This window comes from Protopterus annectens, chromosome 8.part0 (genome assembly GCF_019279795.1).
Source record: "Protopterus annectens isolate FY-2018-M chromosome 8.part0, PAN1.0, whole genome shotgun sequence".
Lineage (NCBI taxonomy): Eukaryota > Metazoa > Chordata > Ceratodontiformes > Protopteridae > Protopterus > Protopterus annectens.
This window is the reverse complement of record NC_056741.1, coordinates 131833905-131846773: the sequence shown is the minus strand read 5'-3', so window position 1 is coordinate 131846773 and position 12869 is coordinate 131833905. Positions and strand designations below refer to the sequence as shown.

Sequence of the window (12869 nt, the reverse complement as noted above, 5' to 3'; positions counted from 1 at the left end):
CACAAGAAGTTAAATAGCAAATAAAGAATAAGTAATAGTAATGAACACACATGGACTGGTGTAGCAAGTATAAACTGCCATTGAGATCTATAAGTTACTGTAAGCTAAACATCATCCACAATCTCTTTTCCCCATTTTTGCACCTGGGTCTGGGTGTCACTTCAGCAGTGACAATCATCTAGAGCCAAGGTTTACACCACCAGGTGGCTAGCCCTAATATGGTAATTTTTCTATGGCCAATTTAGAGTGTCCAATCCACCTTCTGCATGTGTTTGGAATGTGGGAGGAAACTGGAGGAAACCGATGCAAACCCAGGGAGAACATGCAGACTCCACACAAAAGGCAGCCCAGCCGAGAATGACGAAACTGGAGAATGTGTTGCTGTGAGGCAACAACACTATCCTCTAGGTCACTGTGCTGTCCTATAAGCTAAACATTATTTCACAAATGTATCCTAAGCAGTTGACTGTTTGCATATCTCCTTGCATTAAACAATAGCTCTGCATGGAAATCTAACAGGTTTATGTACATATATAGGATGCACAGTGCGTTAAGTAAATGAATCTATCATTAGCAGTGATGTAAAAGTTAGGATGGCATTCCATCCTAGTTTATCATAGCAACTGCATTTGTTTTCATCTTTCAGGTGATTTTTTTCAACAAATTTCTGAACTGATTAGGATTGTTTGTATTTCTTATTTTTCTTAAAACTTGTTCCAAATGGTTGGAGCTATTTTGGGAAAAGATCTTTTGTCAAATGCCAAACTGATGGGAGCGTCTGTAGAGTAAGATACTTGAAAGTAAATACTACCTTTTACATGGAGTTTATTGCATAATGGAGGGAAATTGCTGTTATGTAATAATTTGTAAGTTAACCTAACAAAACAGTAGATCTGGCTGCTACTAGTAACAGATTGCTCCTTCTTATTACTGTATAATGGTCTTTGGTGTTGTGGCTTAGTGTATACATTTTAGTTTTTGTTTGTTAACAATATTGTAGAATTTGTACCTGAAAAAAGGGCCTATTGTAGAATTTGTACCTGAAAGAAGGGCAGTGACCAGCCAAGTCTATTCTATTCTATTCTAGAAGGAAGAAAATTAATTGTAATGCATAGAGTGCCCTGATTACTCTCATAAAATAGAAAAATGACATCATGGTCAGTACTGCTATTGCACAAGACCTGACCTTAACAACACTTAGAGAAATACTTAACAATTTGTAAGCACCCCATAACATTGGGAAAGTTGGATTTGCACTAAAAACAGACAGCACTGACCAGAAAACAGCAGCGACAACAGGTAGAAATGGTTTCAGCCCCACCTTCTACCTGCTGTCTGCTAAACTACACAGGGGATTTTGAATTAAACAGGCTCCCTGTGTTAGAGAAGGCTTTAAAGTAAAGACAACACATCATTTTTTTTTTACAAATTACTTTTGACTAATTTGTAGTATCACCATATCATCATTACTACCAACCCCCTTTTCCCATTTTCTGCATGGGGTGGGGTGTTGTGTCAACTTTCCCCCTATCTCTGGTCAATGTCACTCTCCTGCCTTCTTCAACACTCATGCCTGACGGTCACAGGTCTTCTCTCACACAATCCATCCACCTCTTTCCTGGCCATCCTCGTTTACTCTTGCCTTCTTCCTGTCTGTCCCAAATGTTCTCCACCAGATTGTTTTCTACTTATCTGCACATGCACTCAAACCACTGTAATTTGTTCTTTCTGACCTTTTCTACAATTGGAGCTACTTTGGCTTCTGCTCTTATGCCCTCATTTCTTCATCCTTCACACAGTGTGCATCCTACCACCTGTCTCATATACTTCATAGCCATCACCTCTAGCTTCCTCAACTGCTCTGCCTTTACTGCCTAGGTTTCTGTACCATAGAGTAGTACTGGTCACACCACTGTTTTGTACACCATACTTTTCAGCTTATTTGGCATTCTTCTGTCATACACTACACCTGACACTCTGTCAGTTGGCTGTAGCCCCTCTGATTCTAGCTTTGACCTCCTCATTCAGACTTTCCTTCTCCTCAACCACCACTCCTAGATACTTGAAGCTATTGACCAGTTGCATTGTTTTCTCTTCTATCTCAATTCCCAACTTATTTTGAATTCCACTATTTGCTGCCATTACAACTGTCTAATCTGTAATCAGTTTCATCCAAAGTGCCTTCAGTTTTGCATTCCATTGCCCTATCCTTTGCTGAGGTTCTTGCTCAGGGTCTCCCTGAAATACCACATCATCTGCACACAGCAGCTTTGTTGATCTGTCCCCTCTGACCTGTTTGAAAATTTAGTCCATCACCACAATGAACAGCTTAGATCTGAACCGTGGTGCAAGCCTGCTCCCAAGGGGAACCCCACTGTGAGGCCAAAGGCTGCTCATACTTGAGTCATTGGGTTGTTGAACATAGCCTTCCCTAATTCTACCAATGTTTCTGGGACTTTGAAACACCACAGGAATTCCCAAATTAGCTTTCTCGGGACCTTGTCATATGCTTTCATGCTCAGTTAGACTGTTTCCTCATCTCTATCTTTTTCTCACCTGTCTCACTGCAAACATTGGGTCATTTGTGCTGCAACCTGATGTGAATCTGAACTGCTCCATGCTCTACAAATGAATATGATTGGATGTCCAATTATAATGACATATTATGCATGCTCAACATGGATGCCAGGATTCAGCTTGAGAGCTTGAAATTCTTGGCATCCATGCCGAGAACCCATAATAAGTGAGTTACGATCTGTGACTCGATCATAATCGTCTGTGTTATGGCTTGCCTTGTCTTGCTTCCATTAGTGATGACGTGAAAAATTCTTTAGGTTACTTTTAGCTGCCTGGGCATATTTTTTGACTTCACTTCAACATGTGAAAGAAAGGTAAGATTGTGATCAATCACTAGACCTAAATATTTCAGTGTTCTTACAGCTTTTGACCGTAAGTGTCCTTTAGTATAACTACTACTTCTTTCTTAAGCCACTGTAGTGTGACAGGGATCATTGCTGTGTGCTGTGTGTGTTCAAGGAGAGGTTGTTTTTTATGCGGCCATTTTCCCAGAAGTTCTTGAACATTTTGGAGTGAGGTATTTGTTTTATAAGCAGAATTACCAGGTCTTGTAATAACAATGTTGTCTATGAAAATATACAGCTCAGGTTTGTGAGATCCCTTTGTAGGTCCTTTATGAAAAAGTAAAAACAGCAGGGTTCCTAAGACCAAATCCCTGTAGAACTCTAGCACTAATGCTAACAATGACTGCATGTATGTTGTTAGATAGGTATTTGTGACTCAATTATAGACTTCAGATGAGAAGCTACAATTCTACAGATTTTACAGATGTGTGATGGTCAACAGTTTTGAAGGCTCTTTGTATATCTACAAAGAATGTCCCTGTTAAATGACATTTTTCATTGTTTTTAGAATTTCATTTCTTAAAACATTGATGGCGGTTGGAGTACTGTGTGTCTAAGTTCTGTCTGTAAATGTATTATATTTTTGAATATAGTCTATTGTTTGCTTATAAATGTGTTTTTGACTATTTTACTAGTGGGTTAGTCCTAGCAATTGGTTTAAAATCATTTGCTGACTTAGGATTGGATATTTTAGGCAATGGATATGCAGAACACATTTAAATGGTTGTGGTATTGTTACTGTGGTCAGTATCAGACTGTAGATTAATCAGAATCACAATCAAATTTATTGGCCAAGTATGCACACATACAAGGAATTTGACGTACCTCCCTGGACTACATGAAAAGAGACATGGAAGAGCTCTCTGATCTTGTAGCCCAGGCAGGTATGACCCTAGCCCTGAGTAGCATTCTGCCATCACCCAGAATGATGCCGCAGTACAAGGACAAAATGATTAACTTCAACAATTGGCTAAGCTTCTGATGCCATTCTAAAGGGATCCAGTGTCTGTGCCTGGGATGACATGGTCAACAGACCACGATGCTTTGCCAGAGATGGCCTGCACCTGTCACCCCTGGGATTCCGGATACTGGCTAAGGTTCTTGCCGCCCCTATAGTGCCTTTTTTAGGCAAGGTTCAAATGACAAATTCACCACCGTAACAAGAACAGGCAAGCAAAAACTGAGGGTGATGCTACTCAATGCTAGAAGTCTAAATCTCAAAATGCACTCACTCGAGGCACTCCTTAAAATGGAGAACAGCGATATCTGTGCAGTGACTGAGACCTGGTTCAAGGCTCCAGAGAGCACCCCTGCACTACCAGGCTATAACTCATACCACACTTTTTGGCCATGTAACCTGGACCGGAACACCAAAGGCGGAGGTGTGTCCATATTCATTAAGGATATCCACACCTCCAGGCTAGTTGCTCAGCATAATGCAGCTGAGGTTATCCAAGTGCAACAAACTCTGGGCAAAACTGCAATACAAATTGTAGCTTGCTACAGATCACCCACCATGCCCCAGGATTCCCACTCCTCTTTTCTTGATGTACTGGCAAATATTAGGGTTCAAGCAAACACCCTAATAATGGGTGATTTCAACTACCCCACCATTAACTGGGAAAACTACTCATGTACCAACTCCTTCGCTCAATGCTTTCTGGAATTCATAAACTCCAATGCCCTGGATCAACTTATCCACACCCCAACCAGGGGCAACAATATCCTGGATCTAGTCATTACCAATATGAGTGATCGGTGTTCCACACCGGAAGTCAACGCCTCATTGGTCCCCTCCGACCATAAGCTAATTACCCTAGATATCCACATCCTGCCTCCACCCCCCATTAAGGAAACCACTGTAAAAATTTCTCCAAAGACAACTTCATGCTTCTTAAGACAGAAGTGGTAAACTTCATGACACCCATGCAGATGGACAATACAGTTACGACTACTGAATCCTACACAATTGCACTTTATAAGCACTTACATGAGTGCATGGATCGTGCTATCCCAAACAGAACCAAGACACTATCCTCCAAAAAAAGGAAGCCAATCTGGTGGTCCTCTGCCATAAACAAACTGTACAACAGAAGGAAGAAACTCTTGCAAAAGAGAGTAAAATCCCACGAGTGGAGGAGCTCCCTGGTCAGCCTCAGTAAGAAGCTGTGATCCCTGATAAAATCCTCCAAAGCTAGTTACAAAAACAAAATCGCCACTGATTCTAAAGACAACCACAAAGCATTCTATAGCTATGTCAAGAATCTCAATGGCAACACTCAGATCTGCTCTAAGTTACAGCACAATGGCACTAAATATACAGACCCAACTGATATTGCCAACATCCTGGCAGATAGGTTCAGTGCCAACTTTACCCCCCCTCTCACCACCTAAAGAGCCCATCTCTATACCGGAAGAATGCAAAGTTCCTGTAATCATGGCTGCACAGGTAAAGACCACACTCTCCAAAGCCAAGAACACAGCATCCTTGGAACCAGACAACATCCCAGGCTGCGTTCTACACGAACTACAGAATGAACTGGCACCCCACCTAAGCACCATGTTCAATCATAGCCTCACCTCAGGCGTTTTGCCTGCTGAATGGCGCACAGCAACGGTTATCCCACTCCACAAGGGGGGAGCCACCACAGAGCCAGGGAACTACCGCCCCATTAGCCTGACGAGCCTGGTCTGCAAGGCCATGGAACGTATCATCATGGAACTTATAAACAAAGACATTGGTAATATCCAAACTCTGGATCCCACCCAGTTCTGGTTTGTAAAAGGCAGATCATGTCTACTAAACCTGATAGACTTCTTTGAAGCAGTCACCAAAGCCATAGATGAGGGTAAAGTGGTACACACTTTATCTAGATCTCGCCAAGGCTTTCGACACCCTCCCCCACTCTGGAATTATAGATAAACTCAGTAAACTAGGTATAAATCCCTATGTCACAAGATGGTTTGCCAACTGGCTCAATGACAGAACCCACACTGTGAAAGTAGCAGACTCCAAATCCGACTTCAGACCAGTGACAAGTGGAGTACCACAGGGTTCAGTCCTGGGTCCTCTCCTGTTTGGTATCTACTTCTCTGAAGTACATGCTAACACAGAAGGTCTTTGGCTAATGAAGTTCGCAGATGACTGCAAACTAGGAGCCATAATCAAAACTCCTAATGATGTGGACATCCTACAAAAGGGCCTCACTGAGACAGATGCCTGGTGTCAAAGCCACTTCCTCAAGCTCAATGCCAAAACGTGCACTGTCATCCCCTTTGGTAAAAACTCTGTACCCATGAACTACAACATAGGCGGTAGTATACTTATCACCGAAAGTGTGATAAGAGACCTTGGGACACAGGTGGACAGTAGTCTCTCCTTTGATAATCACATTGCCACAGTAGTCAGGAAATCTTTCTATGTGGCACACCTCATCACAAAAGGTTTCTCATCCAGAAAAAAGAGGTAATTGTTCCCCTCTACTCATCACTCATTAGACCCATTATAGAGTACAATGCCCCCTTTGGTATGTACCTCACAAGACATCTACAACAACTGGAAAGGCCGCAGAAATTCCTCACAAAGAAGATTACTGGCCTCAAACAGATGCCGTATGCAGACCATCTCAAAAAACTCCAGCTTTACTCCGTCGCATATCGCCTACTCAGAGGTGATCTCTGCCTAACATACAAAGCTATGTCAAACCCAGAGCTGTTGGACATGCTCCACTTAAAGAAATCCCAATCCCTCCGAGCTGCATGCTCTCGGGAACTAAACCTTGTCACCACATTAAACAGAACATGCCGGAGGGATAGATTCCTGTCCCAGAGACTTCCCATACTCTGGAATAAACTACCTATCTATATCAAACAAAGCTCCTCATTAGCACTCTTCAAGAAAAACCTTGATGACTGTATGGGAAATAGGAAATTCACCCCGGGGATCACCTCTGTGGCTCTGTTTGACAGTGTCCCAGGAAAATAATTTTCTTGGGTGGCAAAAACCAGGGTACCTTTTTGGCTGGGCTTGTATAGGCCCCAGGGTCGATAGCCTAGTACCTACCTATGAACCTATAACTCCAGTTTCAATGACTCTCCAAGTATGAATTACAGAAATGACTCACATACAACTATTAAGAACAAGACAAATGACATCTATACAACTATTAAGAACAAGCCAAAAAAAAATGTAAATATACATATACGTATACATACAAGGTGCAAAGTGCAACTCAGTGCAAGAACTACTGAAATAAACTCTGAAAAAACAAGTATTAACAATACTTGGAGGCTTGGGAAAAATAATAGCCCAGCCTAATAAGCTATGTTAATCATTTATGAACTTGATGGCCTATGGGGAAGAACTGTTCTTATATCTGCTTGTTTTGGTCCATATTAATCTATTATGCCTGGCTGATTTTTTGTTTGTGTCTTTCGGCTTATCCCGGTTAGGGGTCGTCACAGTGGAACTCCGGTCCACTAATGATTGGTAGTGGATTTTTACATGCCGGTTACCAGCCTGCCGCACAACCTTCAACGAAGGCACACCCCATTCATGCATGCCCCCACACAGAAGATGCTCTAGCTAAGAAATGAACGGGACAACGTCTTATGAGGTGACAATGCTACCGCAGCACCACCACTGCAGTACTTATGCCTGGCTGATGGTAATAGTTCAAAAAGATGGTGGTCTGGATATGAAGGGTTGGTGATGATTTTCCATGCCCTTTTCATGACTCTGCAATATAATACAGGTCCTGTAAGGAGGTCTAACTAGCACCAGTTATATTTTTGGCAGACCTGACTATTCGATGTAACCTATTTTTGTCATGATTAGACAGAGATCCAAACCACGTTGTTATGGATGAGCTGAGAAGATACTCAATAACTGCTGTAAAGAATTGAATCAACAGTTCCTGTGGGAGGCTGAACTTCCTCAGCTGTCACAGAAAGTACTTTTGCTGTTGTGCCTTTTTTATGATGGACCCTACATTGGTCTCCCACTTCAAGTCCTGGGAGATTATACAGCCAAAAAACTTGAAGTATTCCACAACTGACAGCAGTATTAAATATAACGTGGAGGGATACTATTGTAGTACCACTCCTAAAGTCCACTGTAATCTCTGCAGTTTTAAGAGTGTTCAGCTTCATATTATTCTGATTACACCAAAGGGCCAGCTACTCAACTAAATTGATTTAAACTCCATTAATGTAAGAGGTTCCCATAAAATATCCCTATCAAATTTCAAAATTGGGATTGGACAATGAAAAGTATACTTGAGGGAGGTGGATGAAAAAAAGTACACTTGAGAAGTATAAAAAAGGTCATCAGCTGATAAGGCTGTGGGGAGTCTGTCAGGACGATGCAGCAAAGTAAAGAAGATAAAAGAAAGGGCAGACACGAATGATATACCAAAAAGATGCTGAGAAATGCTGTGGAGAATGGACAGAAGAAAAGAAAGGGAAGAGGTTTGGAGGAGATTGATGAGAGGCGAGGAAGGAACAAGCTATGTAAAGTCAAACTGGTAACCCATAATAACAGCACAAATGAAATCCAGGCCCACACAGTACTGGTGAGAAATGGAACAAGTTAAGACTATAACCCAAGATATGTAAGTCATATCGGCTCCAGCAAAGATGCTTCCAAAAATGCATGGAGATCAGAAATTATGTAAGATATAACATAGGAAGGATGGAAAATGAAAATATAAGAAAGGGATGGAGATGAACCTGCTGAAAGATGAACAGTAATAGTTAAGGAAAAGGAGAACACCATGTAGTTCAAGAAGGTGTGAGGAACTGAATTAGGTAAAATAAGCCAAGGGAAACAGAAGGAGTGTTCGACATAAAAAAAAATTAGTTAACAGCTTCAGAGGTTATTGCAGATAAGTGATACCAAAAGCTGGGGGGGGGGGGGGTAAGGAAAGAAGTTTCTGTTTTGGGTGACACTCTAGTAATATGAGGAAAATGCACAGGGATGTTATTATGTAATGGGAAAGTGCCTTTGGGTGACAACAAAAATATGAAAGTGCAATATCAGCCCAGTACACTTTTCTAGTCACCCTATTAAAATAAGAAAGCAACTGGCAGAACAGCACTCTATGACTGTAAGCTTTTCCATTTCTACAAATGTTATTTTGTTTCCCTGCTAATTGTGTAGATTATCCCGTTTCTTCTTTATGTGACTCTCCCATTCAGACTTGCATTCCTTCCATGATACTGAAACTTGTTGCCAACTAGAATCGTATGAATAGTACTTACCATAACATTTCTTTTTTCAACCTACATTGTTTTTCAACAGCTATTGTATAATTCTCCAAAAATGTTAAGGCACTAAAGAGGTAATAAAGTAAATTTAAATTCTTGGAGAGGTGAAAAATTCATCAAAACAACATAAAAATATTACCTTATCAGCTGAAAGATCTTCCTCTGGTTTCAGGAGGAAGACACTTTGATCTACAACTCTCAAAGAACAAAGAGAGTCTGCTGCTGCCTTGAGATGCAGAGACGTTTCAGATCCTGGTGAAACTTGAGGTTCCAAGAAATGGAGGTTTACCTGTGAGCAAAAGTAGTCAATGGAATAAGCTCTTTTAAATTACATATGGTTCAGAAAATATGTACATACAGCTACAGTACTTTTTATGAAATCATAAAGGATAATTATATTATTAACTAATCATCTATTTTTCATACTAAATAATTCATTGTTTTTATTTTGTATTTCTTAACCAGTTAGGTGGCCCATCTGAAGATCCTTTTTCAGACTTCTCTCAGTCACAGATCTGTAACATGTAAACTCTTTTGATGCTTATGAACTACTTTATATATTGTGCAACAAGCTTGTACACATGCAAATGCTGTACTGTAGACATCTAACTTATAAATCATATACCAAGGAATAATCATACCATTCAGCACTTCATATCAATACAATCTATGTAACTTTCCATTACACTTAATAATTCAATATTTAACTTAACTTCATAATGTAACTGTCTCATCTTGGACCAGGTCATGCATGAAAAGGGTTAATGGCCCAGTGTAGTTACTCAGAATAAATAAATACGCAGACCAAGGGCAACAAAGGAAATTAACAACACAGTCTGGAGAATCAATAAATACATTTTACATATGGAAACGTAATCACTGTTAGAAGTGATAAGACAGTGCTTTACATACAGTATAAGAAGATACATAAATTTGTATAATTACATAATCTTGAGGTACATTAGACCTTTAAGGAAAGGCAATGAGGCAAGAATTATAAACAAAGTTATGAAAATAAGAAAAATTATATGATTAGAAAGAATCATATGCATCCCAAATCAAGACATAAGGAAAAAGAAATGAAGTTAACTAAGACACTTGTACAGAGCACTGCCTTCAACATAATTAAGAAATGACTGCCTACAGACTGGGAGGATATTGGATGGAATAGAATTCCAAACTACTGGGACCATGTTATGAAAGGAGGTTTTGCAGTCAGATGTAGTAAAATGTGGCCTTAAGAGAGTTAAAGAGCCTTTCAGCTGGAAATGGAATTGGTATATTCAGCTTGTGAATTAGGCTTGAACAAAGTTCTAGACTAAAGTTACAAACAAAAGTTGCAAAGAGGAGTGCAACCCATTTGCTGAAAGAGAGAGTTTTAGCTCTGCGGTGTAACAGCGAAGTATAAGCCACTAATTCAAAGGCTGCTTTTAAGTCAACAGAGGTGCACCACTTCCGCGGCTTTTACCCATGTTAATGAACATGAAATTTATAGCATGGAAAAGATAGGTGGATATTATAGTCTGGTCTATAGTCACAATAGTGTTGAGAAATGTTTTGCTCTATAAATCATTGAAGTATCTATTTGTATAAAGGTTTTTCAGGATATTTTGCTAAGCATGATAGATTGATAATGGATCTAAAATGGTCAGGAAATATGGGATTTTGGGAACAGGAATAATTATTGCTGATTTACTTCCTTATGATATATGTGGGTGAAGCGGGAGGTTATAGGTGTACATGACATGACACAGTATATAACAAGATTTTAGAAGAAAGAGGAATGGAATGGATTCAGTAACACTGTTTCACTGTTCTGAAATACGGGAGAAAATTGTGCAATGAATTGGCAGAGAAAGCCTGAAACCCAAAGATGCAAGACTAGAAGACAGTGGTGGAAGAGGAAGTTGTAACATTTATCCTTAGAATGGACAAATTTGTGGAAAAAGTAGGTATGAAAGTTGCAGAGGAAGAAAAAGGAGAAAAGGAATTGTGAGGTCTTGTATGAAAACTGGTAAGTGATTGTGGTACTGAAAAAAAATGAATGTTATATGCTCACTATAACGTTAGATCCATGTTGCCTGATTTTTGTCCACTTCAAACCTATAGGTTGATGGATCTGATGGGATTCGACCTCAGAGACAATACTGAAGCTTATTGGACCCAGAGCTCTGACTCCTCCCCTACCCACAATTCTATAGGCTATACCTAATATCCTCAGATCTCATTTGCTGCCTAAACATTTCGAACGTGTGGAGAGCTCTCAGTGATTCAGCTAAGATTACTGTAGTTATACTTCTCTCCTCTCCTACTGTGATAATTTTTAACTCATTATTTTTATCTCCAATAGATATTTTTTTTTTGTAGCTAAAACTTAGCTTAAAAAAAATATTATAGCTGGTAGTTTGCATAGGAAGAGTTTAGGCCTTTCCTTATTAGTCCTTTCTATAAGTGGTGTAAAATGTATATATAATTGTATTACAATACTGTTCTTTAAAAGATATTAGTGTTATTTTGTGTGGACTAGTTTTTCCAGAGTGTTAGTGTTTCTGTTACATAGGAATAATTGAGATTTAAAAAGTGTTCGAACTGTGGGGATAAATTACCTCCTCAGGACACAAATGTGTCTATTGCCTTAGTGCCACTCACCTAGAAATAAAATGTTAATCATGCACTGGTTTCAGTGCTAGATCCATCCAGACCAGAAGGGACACATTAGTATTAAAGGAGCTCCTTTTGGTACAGATCGGGGCTATCCTTTCATCTTCACCTTCCTCTCTTTCAAAAAAAAAAGAAAAGTTGAAGTTAAAGATAGAAGAGAAAAGGAAAGGAAAAAGTCTTCTTCAAAATCCATTAAGAATAGGTCTGGAACTGACAACATTAGTCAGTCCCAAACCAAAGGTACCCAGATTTTAAAAGCAGCTCAGAGATAATTGCATTGTGATCTGAAAGCAGACAGGTTACTGTTTTGACTTTGCCTAGTGTATCAGTCAGGTCATTAGAGGCATAATCTGGATTACATTATTAGTCTATGGAAATAATGGATAAAAAATAATGAATTTGGTTCTGAAAATTCATGTCTCTAAGATGAAACAATTCATTAAATTTTAACAATGCCTTTGCAGATGCCTGTATTCTCCTTTTACCTATTGCATTAGTATCACTTGGTGACAAAATGCAACTAAAGTCTCCTTCTAGAATGATACTGCCTTTTGAGTTTTGAATTACTTGTTCTAAATGGTGGTTGACTGTTTTAATTCTTATTCCAGGAATCCAATACAAGTTAATAAGAGTTAATATCCTCTTATTATACTTTACAGTTACAGTACAAAGCATACCTTTATCATCTTGGTATGTTTCTATAACTGTAGGCATAGGCAGTGAATTTCTCCATAATATAACAATCTCCCTTCTTTTTGATTATATTGTGAACTGGATAATATAGTGTAGTTTTTAGTATTTAACTTGTCTATGTCTTCTGTTAATAAGTGTGCTACCTGTAAAAAATAACTTGAGAATTAAACAACTGCAACTATCTGTTTAAGCTACCCTTTTGCATCCATTATTTAATCCACTGACATTTATGGAAATCTTCTTCTTCGTTTGGCTTTTCCCAGTTAGGGATCACCACAGTAGAACAATGGTCTGCAGAATGATTGGCACTGGAGTTTTGCAGTGTTG

At 39.4% G+C, this 12869-nt stretch overlaps 1 protein-coding gene across 1 annotated transcript in view; it reads right to left on the bottom strand.

Moving 5' to 3' along the window:
* LOC122808160 (murinoglobulin-1-like) overlaps nucleotides 1–12869 on the bottom strand; it is a 432577-nt gene that overhangs the window by 339656 nt on the left and 80052 nt on the right. Inside the window, exon 5 of the mRNA XM_044079132.1 lies at nucleotides 9328–9477. Within this exon, the coding sequence (XP_043935067.1) occupies nucleotides 9328–9477 (150 nt within the window). The remainder of the gene's footprint in view (nucleotides 1–9327; nucleotides 9478–12869) is intronic.